The 16,967-nt window shown below is 59.8% G+C and overlaps 1 protein-coding gene across 1 annotated transcript in view; it reads left to right on the plus strand.

The window, feature by feature from the left end:
* The first annotated feature begins 4,678 nt into the window (after nucleotides 1–4,678).
* GRM4 (glutamate metabotropic receptor 4) overlaps nucleotides 4,679–16,967 on the plus strand; it is a 42,929-nt gene continuing 30,640 nt past the window's right edge. Inside the window, exons 1-2 of the mRNA XM_054181243.1 lie at nucleotides 4,679–5,197; nucleotides 13,738–13,954. Coding sequence (XP_054037218.1) covers nucleotides 4,679–5,197; nucleotides 13,738–13,954 — 736 coding nt within the window. The remainder of the gene's footprint in view (nucleotides 5,198–13,737; nucleotides 13,955–16,967) is intronic.

Consider the following 16,967-nt stretch of genomic DNA (forward strand, 5'->3'; position numbering starts at 1 on the left):
CAAACAAAACCCATGCAATGCGTGCGGGGGGGCTCCAGCTGCCTCTCCTGGGGATCCACCAGCCCCGGGGAGCGACGGGGAGCGCTTGCCTTGGCCCCAAAGTCCTTGACCCCCATGACGGGATGGGCTGCCCAGCTCCGTGGCTGTGTGTCCCAGCGCCTGTGAGCATCTCTGGGCTCTGCGGGACGCGGCGAGCCCGGATTATGTCTCGCTGCAGCCCCGGCTGGTGCGGTGCTTGCAGGGATGCGCGGAAGGAGTTGTGGGAGAGGCAAAGCCCAGGATGGTCCCTGCCTCTGGGACATGATCCCTTCTCCAGGCGCTGGAGATGGTTTTGCAGCAGGAGCTCTGCCCGGCGCGGGGGAATTTTTTAATCAGCGTTTGATTTCTCCTGCCCAGCTGCGCCCTCGCTCTGCCCCATCCAGGCGCCTTCCTGGATGGTGATGATGGTGATGCTGGTGTTGGCCGGTGGCCGGGCCACCACTAGAGGGGGGCAAGATGCCACCGTGCAGGACTGGCCCCGTGTCCTGGGGTGCTGGTGACCCGCAGGGCAGGGGCAAAGCCTGGGAGCCAAATGCTGCCCATGGCCCCTTTGGCTACCCCTGTCCCGGGGTGGCAGCAGCCCCAGCACCCGCTTCTGCAGCTCCGGACCCTCGTTAGATGAGTCTGGCTCAGGCTGGGCAGTGACCCGTGCCCGGGGTGTGGAGATCTGCTGGGTTTGATTAGTCCTCGTGCCGTTTTCCAGATGGCGGATCCGGCTGTGGCATGGCCGGGATGAGGGCGGTGGAAAGGCTCATTTCCCGCCGACGATGTGCTTGTGGGAAGTGGGAGGAAAGCAGCATTGCTCCTTCCTTTGGAGCTATGAGAAGTGCCACACTGAGCGTTTATATCCCACCCTGCACCTGACTTGTTGCAAATCCGCAAATATTTCTCCCCCTGGGGCGGTGCGGATGGGGCAGGAGGGTGTCTCCATCCCCTCGCTGCCCATAGCGCATGGATAGGGCTGTTCTCCACTCCGCCAGCACCTGCTCCAGATGTGCGTCTCCCTGCAGATGTGCGTCTCCCTCCAGGTGTGCGGGACCGGCTTCATGGTGGAAGGGCTGCTTTGGGGAGGTGCAGGAGCTCCCTGGGGATGCAGAGGCTGGTCCCACACCTCGGAGGAAGGATGGGTTTCCCTCCTCCTTGCTCCTGAGCTCTAAGGTCCGGGTTCCTGCCTGCTCGCCCAGCCCCGCACGCTGCCCACCCCTCCGGGCGCATCCCCGGCACGGTGGGACCATGATTTGGGCTGTGGGGGGAGCAGCGGCTTGTGTGCGGCCGTGGGGATGCTCGGGGCAGGTGGAGGGTGTTGGGGAGAAGGGGATGCTTGTCTCCTGCTCCTTCGTGACGAGCGCCCAGGCCTTTTGCAGCACAGGCACATCGAGTAATTCAGGCTGCATCTCCCCTAATGATTCAGCGAGGGATTCAAACCAGCTCCCCCCTCCCCTCCCCATTATTTGCGCTTTCTTCTTGCCTGCCGTGATATTTTTACCTTCAGTTCGTTCAGATTATATGATCAAAGGAGGCACAAAGGGGAGAGAACAGAGAGGAAAAAGCTTAAAAGAAGAAAGGGAGAGGCTGTGGGCTCTGGGGGCACCGCCAGCTCCGTGGGAGCTGCCGTGGTCTTGGAGGATTTTCCTGGGAGCGGGTCCACGTGGTGACCCTTCTCCGATGGGCAGAAATGTCGCGGCTCCTGGGGTAGGATGCGAGAGATGACCTGATTTCAGCTGGCGGGGGTAGAGGCGGGGTGCTGCAGTGTTTGAGCATCTCTGGGTCTCCCCATCACCTGCCTCCTCGCCACGGGCAGAGCCTGACCCGCTTCCAGGCTGCAGCAGGAGCTGCTTTCCCCGGCTCTGCTCCCTCTGCCGATGGGTGGGATGGCTCCTGCAAGGGAGGAGACGGGACCGTGCGGAGGGTTGATTCCTGTCCTTGATCCCCATCCGAGTGGGGCCGCGCTGGCGGAGGCTCTCCCGGCAGCGGGGCGGGTGGGTGTCGTGCCGCAAGCGCTCCCAAGCTCCTGCCTTTTGAAGCAAAGAGCTCGGCACTGGGTAATTCTGGTTGCTTAAAAGCCCCGGCTGTCAGAAACGCTTTGGAGATGGGCCTTCAAGTGGCTCCGACGGGCAGGGATGTGCATAATTTATGGAGGTGAGTTGAGGCAAGGGCCCTCCTGGCTGGGGCGGCTGCGGAGCTGGGAATCTCCTCTGCGGTGTAAAGGGGCTCGGCTCGGCACGGCCGGCTCCGGCAGGCAGCACCCCTCGGGGCCGGCTCAGGATCCGGCCCGGCTCGGATGCCCGGGCTCTGCGCTTGAGCTGAGATTAATTTAAGCTGTTTCTTCGGTCTCGCCGTTGCAGCCCGTCCTGCTTGGGGAATGCATTTGCCTGCTCGGCTCTCCTCTGCTTTTTGGTGCCTTGCATTAATCATGCGCTGCTCTCGCAGCATCCATCATCAGCGGCTGCTTGGAGACAGCAGGGGTGGGATGCAGGGGAGGGCTTTCCAGAGGGGAAACTGAGGCAGGGGACTGTGCTGCTCGGGCAGGGGCAGCTCCGGGGCGTGGGGAGGGGGACGAAGGGCTGTCCTACAGCAATCCCGGAGCACCCTGTGCCCACTCGAGAGGGTCCGTGGTGAAAGCAAAAAGAGACAAGGTGAGGGCACAGGGGGTTGCAGGAGGATGGTGATAGGTAAGACCCCCCCGGGCTCCCCCCCAGCTGTGAGCAGGAGGCTCCTGCGAGGGTGCGGGGCCGGGATGGAGGGGCTGGGATGGGCTGAGCACCCTCTGCCATCTCCAGCAGTGGCTCTGGGGGAGCCGCCACCTCCAAGAGCCGTCGCGGGCACTGGTGTGCTGGGGCAGCGGGGCAGGATGGCAGTTCCCAAGAGCAGGTGGGGTTTTTCCACCCGGTGAGAGGACCAAATCCCACCCCGAGCTGTTCGGTGGTTAATCGGGACCCAAGGGTGCCTCCTCCCCGTGCTGTGCTGCAGGACAGGGCTGCTCTTCGGTTGCTGCTTCTGGGGGAGAGCAGCTGGCGATGCCGAAACGCTCCCCACGGGCCGTGCTTGGTGCTGGGGCTGCCGATAACCCGTGGCCGTCGGGGAGGTTTTGGGATTCGGTCGGGATGCAGCGTGTGTCCCTGGGCACAGCCTGCCGGCATCGCCCAGACGCTGCTCCCAGTGCCTTCCCCACCCGTTTTGCCCTCATTCTCTCCCTCCTTCCTCCCCCGTGGGCACCCAGCTCGGGGTCCGATGGCTTTTGCAGTCCAATGCGCTCGGTGCACAGCTGACCATCCATCCTCGCTGTTTTCAATTTGAGCGGACCCTCGGGTTGCTGGCCTGGGGCAGCCAGACAGCCAGACTCCCCCTGCGGCTTGGGCGAGCCCTGGGTGCTGTCGGTATTTGCTGCTGGAAGCCGTCGGTAACGGATGCTTGCAAGGAAGCAGCTGCTGGTTCGGAAATCAGTGGCCCGAAGGAAAAGCGGCAGGAGCAGCAACGCTTCGGGTAGTGATTCAGATCCGTAATGCCGGGTTTCGGCAGTGCCTGGCCGTGTCGGCTCTCGCTTAACACACGGATCAGCTCTGAGCCCGCGTGGTTTGCAGCGCGGTGCTCCAGACGTGGGGGACTCGTGGCAGGCGATTGAAAAACCGGTTGAGAAACAGCCCCCAGGTCCTTCGGCACATTGTGCCGGGGCTGGGGGGCGGCTCGTGGCTCTGACCCCCCTGCCGTGCCTGGCGGACCTGGGAGGAGGCTTGGGAAGATCTTCAGCCTCAGCTGGGGGCAGGAGCTTGGGTCTGGCTGGGCCATCGATGGGAATAAGGAAGGGGCAGGTGGGCACAGCAGGGGATGCTCAGGAGAGGAGGGGACTTGCCGCTCGGTAGAGGGGCTGTTTAACGAGCAGGTTTCTCCCCCAATCAGCTCCCCAAATTGAGCTCAGCTTTAAGGTGGCTGCCTGGTTCCCGTGCCCGGCTGTGCCCTGGGGCAGGAGAGATGCTCTAGGGCGGGCAGGGCTGTGGGTGCATGTGAGGTTTGATCCCCTCTGAGATCCCGGGGCTTGTCCCACTTTGGAGGCTCCCCGAAGAGGGGATGGGTCCCGGCGTCTCCTTCCAGCCCCAAGCTGGCCACCGACCTGGTCCCGCTCCTTGGGGCAGAGCGGGCTGGGGGCCCCTGCACTGGTCTCTCCACCTGGATGCGGTTTGGGCTGAGCCAAAGCAGCTGGTGGGAATCAGAAATCAAGTGAATCCCAAATCTTTTTTCTTTTAAAATAACATGCAGTGTTAATTTCTGCTGGGCTCCCCAATGAAAGCTCGGAATAGCTGATGTCCTCTTCATCCTCCTGCTTAATTTTCTCTCTTTCTCTCTCTCTCCCTCCTGTTCCTCCCCTGCAAAAGGGCTCTGGAGAAAGGACCCGAACCTTTGCTTGGGCTCACATCTCTGCTGCCACCTCTTCTCCCTGGTGTAGCCATGCAGACCCCGACACCATCCCGCAGCCTGGCTGCCTGCTGCTCCCCGGGGGACGGCATCACCGGCGGGAGCCGCTGACGGTGCCGGGAGCCCAGCAGGAGCCCACCGGGAGCCATGCCGCCCACCCGCGCCGGCCTTGCTCCCTGACAGCCGCCGGGTTTCGGGCCGCGAGCTCTGCCCCAGCACGGCTTTGGCGATGAGCGGGGGTTATTTTTGCATGGAGCGTCTCTCCTTCTGCCTCCTCCTGAGTGCCTGGAGCTGGGGGTGGGCGCCCGGGGGTGCCGCCAAGCCCAAGGGCCAGGGCTACCCGCACATGAACTCCATCCGCATCGACGGGGACATCACGCTCGGGGGGCTTTTCCCTGTGCACGGCCGGGGCGTGGAGGGCAAAGCCTGCGGGGAGCTGAAGAAGGAGAAAGGCATCCATCGCCTGGAGGCCATGCTCTTCGCCCTGGACCGCATCAACAACGACCCCGACCTGCTCCCCAACATCACGCTGGGCGCCCGCATCCTGGACACGTGCTCGCGGGACACGCACGCCCTGGAGCAGTCGCTGACCTTCGTGCAAGCCCTCATCGAGAAGGACAGCACTGAGGTGCGCTGCGTCAACGGCGGCCCCCCCATCATCACCAAACCCGAGCGGGTGGTCGGCGTCATCGGCGCCTCGGGCAGCTCCGTCTCCATCATGGTGGCCAACATCCTGCGGCTCTTCAAGGTAGGGCTTGGCGAGGGTAAAAATAACCGCTGGGCAAAACCACCGTGGGTGTTTTTGTGGTGTTTTTGCAGTTTTTCTCCACGCGTGCCTCTTCCTCCATGGCCGGAGGTAGCTGGTGTCTTTAAAACCCTTCTCCTGCCTCCCCCGGGTCCCCTGGGATCCCTTCCTCCATCCCCCTCCGGTGACGACACTTTTAGCAGGAGGATTTTTATCTCTTCTCCCCCGGCTTCGTGGCAACGGGGGACGCTGATGCTCCTGGCGTCAGCGGGGCTGTGGGAGGGAGGTCGCCTTGCAGGGGATGTATGGGGAGGTGGGCTGAGGATGGATGGGGAAGTGGGCTGAGGATGGGGGGGAGGTGGGATAACTCGGGCTGGAAGGGACCGTGGGGGGCTCAGCCCACAACCCGTGCCCACGGGGGCCATCTCTGGGGTCAGACCGGATTGCTCAGGGCTTGATTGTGGTGGATCTTGAAAACCTTTGAGGCTGGAGAGGGTCCAGCATCCCTGGAAGCTCCCCGCGCGTAACTCGCCCCCCTCCCCGCCTGTTACTTGAGGGGGTTTGGCCGGTCTGTGGGAGCGGTGTCACCTGGGGGGCTCATCTTGGGGGGACCCTGCCTGTCCCGCTCAGCACCCTGGGTGTAAGATACCCTTTTGCCATCATTTAAGACACGCTGGGCATCTCCCTGCCTGTGGCTCTCACCTGTAGACTAACGCTCTGACGTGCCGGCCCGCGAGCGGCTGAGAGTCGGGACCGTTCCGATACGCCCCACCCTGGCACCAGTTCTGGGGGAGAGCTCGACAGGGGGGTGTGGGTTATACCCCCACAACGTAAGGTCACACCGGAGCCAAATGGCTGGGCGGCCGCAGGGGTGCTGTGCTCGCTGCGGGGATGGAGGCAGCTATCGCCAACGGGGGGGCGAGGACGGCTGTGACCGGCCAGGGGACGTCAGCCAGGCTGGGGACATCGGTCCTGTGCCACCGGCCCTGGGTGCGCAGGGGGGACCGGGGCGCTGAGGGCTGCGGTGGGACGAGGGCTGGCTCTCCCTCCCGCTCTCCGTGCCAGCTGCGGGAAGGCTGAGGAGTTTATAATTACTTTCCCCCTCGTTGTGCATTTATTTATCCGCAGCGATGTCCCTGAGCTGGAGAGAGTGTTTGAACAAGAGCCCCCTCCGCAGCAAATGGCAGGGAGAAATGTAAATACTCCGCACGCCCAGCAGCGCTGGGAGCCCTGTGCTGTTCCCGCAGGGGGGGTCCCAGCTCTGCCTCCCCTCCCAGCACCCCGAAACCCCTCGGTTCTGCAGGGCTGGTGCCGTTTTCCTTTTTCTCTTTCCCTCCTCCCCTTCCTCCGCCGGCCCGGCACGCTGAGCGCACCGGGCGCCCTCCTGGGAGGGCTGGAAGCTGTTAGCGAAGACGGAAAAAACAGCGTGCTGATGGAGTTTGATTTTTCGTTTTTTTTTTTTTTTTTTTTTTTTTTTTTTTAAATGTGTTAATGTTCCAGGCAACGAGTGAGAGGGCTATTCAATAATTAAAATAATATAAATTAGGGGGAGCGGGAGGAACTTAAAAGCTATTTGCCGAGACAAAAATGATTGAATGCTTGCCTCGGAGAGGAGGAGGGGGGCAGGCAGCGGGGAAGGAGGCAGGAGAGTGACAGTCGGAGGATGGAGGGTACCTGCATCCTTTCCAGGTTGTTATTATTTTTCTCCCCCTTCTCCTCCAATTTTGATCCTTGGGCAAAGCGGCCGTGACCCGTGCAGGAAGGATGTCACTGGGCTCAGATGCACCCATGCCCCAGCCTTGCACCGGGGACATGTCTGAAGCCCTGGGTGTCCCCAGCAGCTTTAAAATCCGGAGCTGATCTCAGCCCGAGGTGAGGGTGAGGAGGCGAGTAGAGGATGGAGACCTCAAATCCCCCGGGGAGGGGAGGATGCAGGACGAGCTCAGCCCTTCCTAGACAGCAGCGAATCCCTGCGTGGGGGTGAGAGGGTGTGAATGCCGGGGGGGGTGTGTGTGCAGAGTGGGTGCGCTCCCCGGCGGTCCCCAACATGGGGACATCATTCCCACGGGACGTGGGTGTCTCACCCCACCTTGCTGGGCACAGCCGTGTTCCTGCAGGAGCCCGGGGGGGGCTCTTCCCCGCCACCCGCCCCCGCCAAGCCACGACCTGAGAGCTGCTGCCGCTCTTTGTTATTCAAATAGTGGGTTTATGGCAGGGACATGCTTAAAATGAAAATAAGGCAACTTCCATTTCACGCCGCCGCTGACCTTTAAGCGCGGGTGACTCCGCTCTGAGGTTCAGCAAAGCGTTTGCCTTCCCCCGGCGCCGCTGTGCGGGCGGTTGCCTTTGCCCATTCCCGGGGGAATGATGCTTGCTGGAATTCTGGCTGCGGCCATGGCATGGTGGCACCAGGCGAGTACTGCTCACTTCCCCCTTGGCGCCTGCACCGGGACCCCTCGGTGTTCCCCCGGTGAGGGGCTGCGGGGGTAAAGTGCTGGGAGCCGAAGCAGGGGCACCCATCCCCACGCTGGGGGAAGCACCGGGGGTGCCTGCCCTGGACGGGGCTCGGTGCCCCCCCTGCCCGCAGGCAGCTGGTGGGGAAAGCGTGGTGGTGGTGGGGTGTGCATTGTAAGTGCCCTGTAAGTCCATTGATTTTTAAATCGCTGAAGTGGTTCTCCAGGAGGGTTGCAGTGCATCCAGCGAGCGGCACCGGCATGAAATCAATTAGAAAGTCCAACAAGGCGAGGAGCAAGCAGCTTCCCCGCTGCCCCCCCGCCAGCGCCCGGGTGTGCGCTCACAGCCCCGCGCCCCTCGGGATGCGGGCAGGAGCCCTCCCTTCCCTTTGCTTTTCACCCAGGGCCCCCCTCGTCGTGCCCCGGCAGCCGGAGGTGGGTCGCAGCAGGTCTGCATCCCTCCCTGCAGACGCTGCAGAGCCCTCGCTGGGAGGGGGTCACAGCAGTTCCCCCCCCCCCCCCAAGTTTATCCCTGGGAGCTTGGAGCAGCCCCATCTCTATCTCTGACCATATGCGTGGCGGAGGTGGCTGTTCCTGCCCTGGGGTGATGCTGTGTGTCCCTCCCTTGTGGTCCCTCTCCCCATCCCACACTCCTCTCCCTGCTCCATCCCCGCTCCCCTCGCACACAGCCCACTATCCCCCCCTCCCCCAGCAGCAGCAGTGAGCCCAGCCCCTCCCTGCCAGGGGTTTTGTCGCTCCCGCGCTGCATAAATAAATAACGTGTCCTTCGTTAGATGCCACCGTCTAATTAAAGCTGTACATCAGCGGAACAACTTGCAGATGCGGCATCCTCTGTCCAAGCTGGTTTCATCACTCCTCGTAGCTCTGCCTGCAGAAAAACCTTCCCCCAGATCCCTGGTCTCGGCTCCGTGTGATAGCATCTCTCTGGCGTCACTGCCAGAGCTTTCTGGCACGCTCCAGCTCCTTCCCACCCCTCTCCGCCAGCTTTCCAGCCCCAGCTCTACCCACTTTCTCCCGAACCACCGCAGCGATGATGGTGTGAAAGGAACCGGGTCTGTCCCCTGCAAATGCGATCCCCAAAAAGCCGCGTCAGGGGCTGGGGCACATTTTTCAACCCCATCCCGAAAAAGCTGGGACGTGATGAAGGCCAAGTGCTCAGCCGGGGTGAGAGGATGGACTCCACGCACGCCGGACACTTTGAGGCGCTTGTTTTCTTCGTGGCGGCGAGTGCGGCAGCTCCTTTTTAGCGCAGGGGTGTTGTACAGCATGAATAATTCACCTAATGGAGGACGATGCCCGTTGCCTGCGTGGCGGGAGCCGGGGGTGCTCAGCACCTGCAGGCACGCGAGGGTTTGAAGCCTGGGGCTGGGTTGCTGCAGCCGGGAGGGCGCAGAGCTGGATCAGACCCCGGGTGTGACCCCCCCCAGGCTTGTGTCTGCTCCCCACCATGGGGGGATACCCCGAGGCTTTGGGGGGGCGGTGAGACGGGAGGGATGCTGCACTGGGCACCACGCTTCCCCACTTAGTGGGTAGATAACCTTCATGAAGCCGGGAAGGTGGAAATGGGCCGGGGGAACGCTCTGATTAATCACCCGCTCCTGCCACTTCGTTTCCTTGGTCTTCACCAGGTTTATTAAAACAGATCACAGCTGCCTGGTTCCCCCAGGCTGCCCCGGCCATGGTGGTTCCCCCCTCGGTGCCTGGGCACGGCATGGCGAGGAGGAGCAGGAGGCCGAAGGCAGGGGCTATGGCATGTCCAGCGAGCAGCATGCCGAAGGGCAGCATCCGCAGCTCTCTGCATCCTGTGCTTTGTTCTCAGATGGGATGGGAGCTGTTTTTTTGGGAAAAAGGGCTGCAGCCACCCTCCGGCAGCACTGGGGTTTTCCACTGGAGCTGCCTCCCCGGCGTGGGAAGCTGGGTCCATGAGCAATAAAGAAAAAGGTTTTTTTTTTCTCATCTCTGTTTTTACATCCTCCGGCACCCCTGGATGAGCATCTCCTTTCGGCGTAAGCCCATGCCAGGGCTGGCCGGGAGAACCTCCCACAGCTGCCGCTTCCCGGCGCTTTATTTCTTGACAAGAGCCAGATTTATTGAAGGGACCGAGCAGGCAGTGCCCGGCCGGCGTCAGCCCCAGCGTAGGAGCTGCCTGATTTACACGCTCGGTTTAACAGGTTGCGGCAAAGGAGCTGGTGGGTCGGGGAGTCCATTGCTCCCTGCCCCAAGCTGTGTCCCCTCGAGCGTGGCTGGCGTGTGTCACCCCAGAGCGGCTGCTTTTTGGTGGCACTGGAGCTGGGAAATGGAGGAATTTGTTATCGGTTTCGCGTCGTGTCGGAGCATCACGATGCCCGAGCGGTTTGTCTCCCCTGTGCAGTAGGAGCAGTTCCCCCCATTTTCACCTGGGGAAACTGAGGCACGGAGAGCCGGTGAGCAGCCCAGTGTCTCATCTCCTGGTTGCGGGATCTTAATCGCTCTCCGAGGAGATGCCGAGGGCTGATCCTCTCTTGGCACCGGGGCTGATCCTGCCCCCTGGGGAAGGGGCAGTGGGACGGGGGGGGCTGCAACTCACTGTGCTCCGATGACAAGGTGTGACCACCCCCCCCCACTCAGCCCCTCGCTCCTCCAGTCCCTGCAGTGCTTTACACTCTCCCTAATTAAAAGCTGCCGTCCAAATGGCTCGATGATGGAAATTCTAATTAAATCAATTCCATCTTGTCGGTGAACCAGAGGTTTGCATAAGATATGCATGAAATTAATAATTATGGTTAGGGAATTAGCTGCTCCCGACCCTGTTTCTGGCAGGGGGGTGTCGGTACCGAAGCCCCTTCTCGTGGGGATGCTCCCGACCGGTGTCTGTGGCTCTGGCTGTGCAATGGCCCGTGTGTTTTTCGGCTCCTTCCCCCCTGGCTGCTCAGGCTGATGTTCGGATTGATGGTTTAAGTTGAAGCATCGCAGCCCCGCAAACCTCGGCTGGGGCCGTGCCGAAATCAACGCTTTTTGCCTAATTCTCCCCAATCTGGAGGGATTTCTGTCTGCCACCGGTAGAGAAAATGCCGCGCCAGCTCGTAAGCTGGCAGTAATGTAATGGGTACGGAATCAAGGCGTGTTTGTGGTGCATTTGAGGTCGATCACACCAGTCCATTGACCCAGGGGCTGGGGGGAGCAGGATGACACCCCCAGCCCCTGCTCCTGCCGGCTCTCTCACCCTGAGGGATGTTTCTCCAGGTTGGGGGAGCTTCTGGATGATCCCGACTCTGTTTCTGAGTTCAAAAAAAGGGAAGGAGGAGTTTTCACCCCCTGCCCTGCGGTTACTCCCCACTCTTGATGGGACAAGGAAGCCTTGGGGTGCAGGAGAGCTGGTGCTGCTGATTCCCCCCCCTGGTATTTATCCCGGGCTGGAGATGAGGCAGGCAAGGTGCCACCGATGCCCAAATACGCAGCTGAGTTAAGTTTCCAGCTTCCCCTCCCCACCGCATCCTCCTTCTTTCTAGGAACCTTGAATTCCCTGCCTGCATTCTGCTTTTATGGACCTAAAAGGACTTTTGTCTTTTATCTGAGAAAATAGCTGGTGCCAGGAGTTGGGCTATTGTAGACCAGGAGATCAAAAAGGCAGAGGGGGAAAAAGGCAGAAGTTGTCTATGAAACGGTCATTTGGGAACTAGTATTTTATTTTCACTTCCATCCAAGGCAGAGGAGCGAAAGAGAAAAGCTCTTTCTGTTTGTTTATTAAAATCCAGCTTCCAGCTCGTAACCTGTAGATCAACAGGTATTTTCTAGGCTTTCTTTTTCCAGCAGGGCTTCGAGCAGGATGGGCAGCCCGGGGGTGCCCCGGCTGGGATGGGATGCTCGGTGGCACGGGGAATAGCTGTGAAATCTCCATCAGGGAGGAGGCAGGGATCTGTTTAAACTAAAGTACTTGGCAAAGAAAAAGAACATTGGGAAAGGATCTTCTGGAAAGGCAGTTTTGCATCCTTGCCCCTAAATCTCCTTTCACGTGGGCACCGCTGCTTCCCGCGCCCTCGTCGCATGGGCAACGCTGCATCCCGTCGCCTCCCTCCCAACCCCCCGTGTCCGTCCTTTGGGCAGCCGCTGCCGCAGGCAAGGCAAGGAGGGAGAGCGGGCACGGAGCAGCCCCCCCGCCACGTTCCCCCCCCACCACCCCCAGGATGAATGATTGCCAGCCCAGCGCCTTGCCTGCTGAGCAGAATTTTAATTGAGTCTCACGCACCGACTCCCGGTCACAGATACCCAACGAGCAGATCACAGCCCCTCGGAACGGAGCACAAAGCAGATTGTCACAGAGAGTAATCCTATTTGCGCCTTGATAAAGATTCCTTCCTTTCCCACTCCTTCTCCATCTCTCCCTTTTTTTTTTTCATCTTATATTTTGCAGGTAGGTGGAAGGGTGGCTGCTCCTTTCCAGGGGCCTTTTAGCATTCAGGTGGAGTCGTGGGTTTATAACACCGGTATCGCATTTAATAGCGCGCGCGAGAGAGAGGGGAGTGGAAGAGGGGAAAATAATGGAGAAACAAAGGAGAAACTGTGAGATGCAGCCTGGGAGCAGGAGCGGGGGAGGATGGAATGGGTCGTGGGGGCTGGAGACCAGGGAGGGTCCGGGGTGGCTCCGGTGCAAGTGTCCCCATCCTTGGGATGCCGCTGCCCAACCGGGCTCCCAGCAAGGTGGCTTGATCTTAGAACACAAACTAGGCTTCCCACAGACCCCAAACCTCTCCCTGGCTTCTCCGAGCCCACCCAGGTGTCTCTGCTGCTGGGAATTGGCTGATTGCTTAATGGGGAGTGGTGACGGGGGAGGCTAAAGGCAGCCTGAGCTGATTTGGGTATCCAGCAGCACCCAGGTGTCTGCTGAGCCCGGGCGATTACTGGGATCCAGTGCAGCCCCTTGTGGCTCCGGCAGCATTTGTGCTCCTGCAAGCTGCAATTACTGAATTATTCCTAAACTGGATTAGAGGGAGCAGGAGAGGCGGAAAGTCCTCTAAGAGCTGGGGATGGCTGCTCTGTACCCGCTTGTCCCCAGGGTATGGGGTGGTTTGGGATGGGCGATGCCCTGGGCTGTTTCTCCTCCCTTTGCTCTGTCCTGGCAGCAAAGCAGCATCTGGGGGACAGTGAGAGGGTGGCCGGACCCTTCCCTGGGACATGACCCGGCTCCAGGTGGGGTGTCGCGGTGTCTGCAGCGCTGCTGCCCTGTAGCTCCAGCCCCTGTGATTTTATTGCTGCTGAATTTCAAACCTTGCCCAGGTTTTGGGAGAGCTCTGCCAGCCCTTGTGATGTGCCGGGCTGCTCCTGGGACAGGCACCTGCTCGGGCGTGGGACGCGGGGACGATGGATGGGACTGTCTGGGTATTGGGTGTGTGTTTGGCAGGGAGCTTCAGGCGGGTGGGGAGAATCTGGGCTTGATAATTTAATAAGCCTTTTCCATCTTTAAGATAAATTAACGTCTGTGGTATGCTTTGGAGATGTGAAGTGCTGTGTAAGTGTTCAGCATCGCGTGATCCTGCGGTGCTAAATCATTCTAATGTACCGTGCGAGGTGTGGCAGCTCTGGTTAATTTAAAGGGCTTATTTACGGCTTGGGTGGACAGGACCTGGTGGGGTGAGGTTGGATCTGTCCTTCCAGGGGCAGGAAGTCAAAGGGAGACCTTAGCCATGCTGTCCAGGGCAGAAGTAAGGTTTTCTCTTTGGCCTCTCCCATGATGGGCAGATCGGATGCCCAGTAAACCCTTCTGGGGTCCTGCTTGGTGTCCCTGAGCTTCAGGTGGTCCTAACTCCACCAAGGGCTGAGTCACCAGATCAAAGCCTTTGGGTTTCCACCAAGTGGAGCTGATGACCCTCCGCTTTGTGGTCTCCCCTCCATGAGTTGCTGGTCCTGGGTGCTGTGGAGCATCCCATGTCTGTCTGGTGGCTCACGCTCCCACCTGACCCATGGTCTTCCTTGATTTCCACCTCCCTCCCCTCCAGAGCAGGGCTTTGGGAGCATGGGCAAGGCGAGGGCATTGCAGTGGGGTGCAGAGCACCTCTTTCTCCTGACACTTTGTCTTTCCCCCCTCCATCCCAGATCCCCCAGATCAGCTATGCGTCTACCGCGCCGGACCTGAGTGACAACAGCCGCTATGACTTCTTCTCCCGCGTTGTCCCATCCGACACCTACCAGGCCCAAGCCATGGTGGACATCGTCAAAGCCCTCAAGTGGAACTACGTCTCCACCTTGGCCTCTGAGGGCAGCTATGGTGAAAGCGGCGTGGAAGCCTTCATCCAGAAGTCCAGGGAGGATGGTGAGTGGGTTTCTCCTGGGATGGGAGCTCGGTGTGGGCTTTGGAGCAGCTGAGACTGGAGGAGAAAAGGCAATGGATGGGAATGGGGATGGAGAGATGCGTCTGGTTGGACTTCTTGGCCAATCTTGGGATGATGGTGCATGAGCCGGGGTGATGGCACGGTTTGGAGGATGAAGCTGGGGTGGTGCGTGTTTTGGGGTTGCCCTGCTCATTGCAAGGACAACGTGGTGTCCAGCAAGGATCCAAGCTCTCCAGCAAGGATTGGGACCCGCAATCCCAACCTACCTCTGCTTTCCAGAGCAGGCTGCTTTATTGCTGCCAGCTCCTTTCAGAAAGCATCTCGAGATCCCGTTCCCTGCTCACCAGGAGACCTCGGATGGCTGCTGAGCCATCTAACCCCCTCCCTCTGCTGCTGAGCCACGGCGCTGGGCGCGTTTCAGAAGAAAAGACTTTTACAAATACTCCCAGGTCTTAACAGAAAATAAAGTTGGCACCAACGTGCGCTTCGCCCAATTTTAGTGGAATTATCCCCGAGGGCAGGTGTTTTAACTTGTCTATAGGCTTTGGACAGGCGTAAAGTCCCTGCTCAGCAAAACTCTTTGTGAGGATTTGTCTGGAGCCAGAAAATGTTTTGCTGACGGGAGCGGTGGGATGCCTAGGGGGGGATTGGGAGCCGCGAAGGAGCTCATGGGTATGCGCTGGTGGCCGACCATCGATCCTGGGACTGGCTGGGATGGTGAGGACCCCGGGATATTGCTGTCGTGGGTGCTGTTACCGTGAGCCCAGGGCTGCCCCGACACCCCGCGGCAGAGCACCGGGGTCCCTCCTCGCTCCGGCATTGCTTCGCCTCCGCAGCATCGTGTGCACAGGGCGAGACGGGAGCTAAAGAGTGTTTTCTGAGGCAGTTAAAACCCCGCAGCGCGCAGGCTGCTGCCTATTACTGGCTTAACTGTATCTGAATGGCACATTAAGTTCTGGCAAAATCGGTGGGACACCAGCCGATCTGGAGCTAGTCAAACTGCGTTATGGCCTTATAAACGGATAAAAGGAATAAAAACTTCTAGGTGACGAGCTCCTAATCAAAGCCCTATAAATAGGAACAGCGTTAATTCTGTCTCGCGCGCGCGCCCTGGCACTGGGAACCGGCTGCGCTTTTAATATGCGGAGAAACCCATCTGGGGATTCAACCTGGAATCTGCTCTTCAGGATTTTAACTTGAAAAGCAGAATATTTTCACGGGGCTGTGGTTTTTTGCAAGGAGGAGTGCGTGGGGATGCTTCGGAGTAGGCGGGTGCGATGCTTGTTGTACGGTGGGGCGTGGGACGTGCTGCCTGTGCGCCCCGTGATGGGGATGCGGGTGTGAGCGGCGCCGGGGTTGTGCCTGCATGTGACAGGTGGGATGGCGAGTGGCTGCAGGGGACACAGGGGGCTGGAGGCGGGGAAGGTGCCGTTGGGTGCCTGGCAGGTCTGGGGGAGCTGGATGGGGTACACCGTGGGATGGGGTATCCCACGGGATGGGATGCTCTGTGAGATGGGGTGTACCCCTTGGGGTGGGGTACATCTCAGGATGGGGTACCCCACGAGATGGGATGCCGTGTAAGGTGGGGTGCCCCACGGGATGGGGTGCCCCACGGGATGGGGTACCCCTTGGGATGGGATGCCCTGTGAGATGGGGTACCCCTTGGGATGGAGTCCGTCTCGGGATGGGGTATCCCATGGGATGGGATGCCCTGTGAGATGGGGGTACCCCTCAGGATGGGGTGCCCCACGGAAGAGCTGTGAGCAAAGGTCTGGGTTCATGGCTCTCTTAACGGCTTCGCCACTGACCCGACTGGGGTTTGTGAATGCTAACAGCAGCCCCATCTGGCTAGTGGTGATAATGAGATTCTCATCTGAATACAGGAGGAATAAGGGAAAGCAGCCTTTTGTGGGGGCGGAGAGGCATTTTTTTGCATTATCTCAATTGTTTTCCCACCCCAAAAAGGGAGTTTCCTTGCCCGCCTTGGGCCGGCAGGTCCTGCCCCGTGGGGTGCCCAGAGCAGGGCTGATGGGACAGCTGGGTGACATGGGGAGGTGACGATAATACTGGGTTAATCAGCTTCGTTAGCCCGTGCCTGGCCCTGTTGTGCCCTTACCCCGTAGCAAGCACGGCTGGAGGATGCTCTGCCATCCCATCCACAGCTGCTGCTCCCCTGGGATCCCGGTGCCGGAGGAGCGGGCTGATGGCACGGGCACGATTCGAACCCACGCTCCTCCTCCATTAAGCACCAGTAAGGAGCGGTTGTCGTGACTGGTGGTCCCGCTGCAGCACGAGCGCTTCTTCTTCGAGATACCTGTGGTTACCGCAAATTCCTCTAACCAGATGGTTAATGATATGACGGTGTAATTGCAGAGTAAACGAGTGTACATGGAGTCGAAATGCACGCGTATTAATCTGGGGCTGAGGCAGTCCTGTAATTTGTGTATCCACATAACCCAGCGATTATGTGCATTAGTGATAATTTAGTTATCAAAAAGCATAATTCCACTGTAATTGTGGTATAACAGCGGCGTAAGTGCAGCCCGTGCGTTATCAGCAGTAACGCTGCTCCTCTGCTCGCGCTGCGGGAATCCGTTTATTTACAAGAGCCGCTGTGCATCAGCCCGAGCGCGGGGCCCCGGGGCAGCAGCTCTCCCCGGGGTGGGCTCCGAGCTGCGCCCTAAAGCATCGCCCCTGGGAGGAGGGAGCGCTGGGGGTCAGCCTCATTCCTTCACCCTTGGAAAGTAGCTCGGCAGGCATGAATAACGGCGTGGTTGGACCAACAATGTGCTTTTTCTTTCCTTTTTTTTTTTTTTTTTTTAATTTATTTTTCTTCTTTTTTTTTTTTTTTTTTTATTTGAGAATCCCCCAGCCTTGTCCCCTGTGGTGGCACCTGCAAGGCTGGAAGGAAGAGCCAACCTGTGCCTGCTTCACCTTTCAGTCTTTCCCCCCCTAAAACCACCAAATACCTTTACACCAGCGCAGACCCACTGG

This window comes from Rissa tridactyla, chromosome 21, assembly GCF_028500815.1.
Source record: "Rissa tridactyla isolate bRisTri1 chromosome 21, bRisTri1.patW.cur.20221130, whole genome shotgun sequence".
Lineage (NCBI taxonomy): Eukaryota > Metazoa > Chordata > Aves > Charadriiformes > Laridae > Rissa > Rissa tridactyla.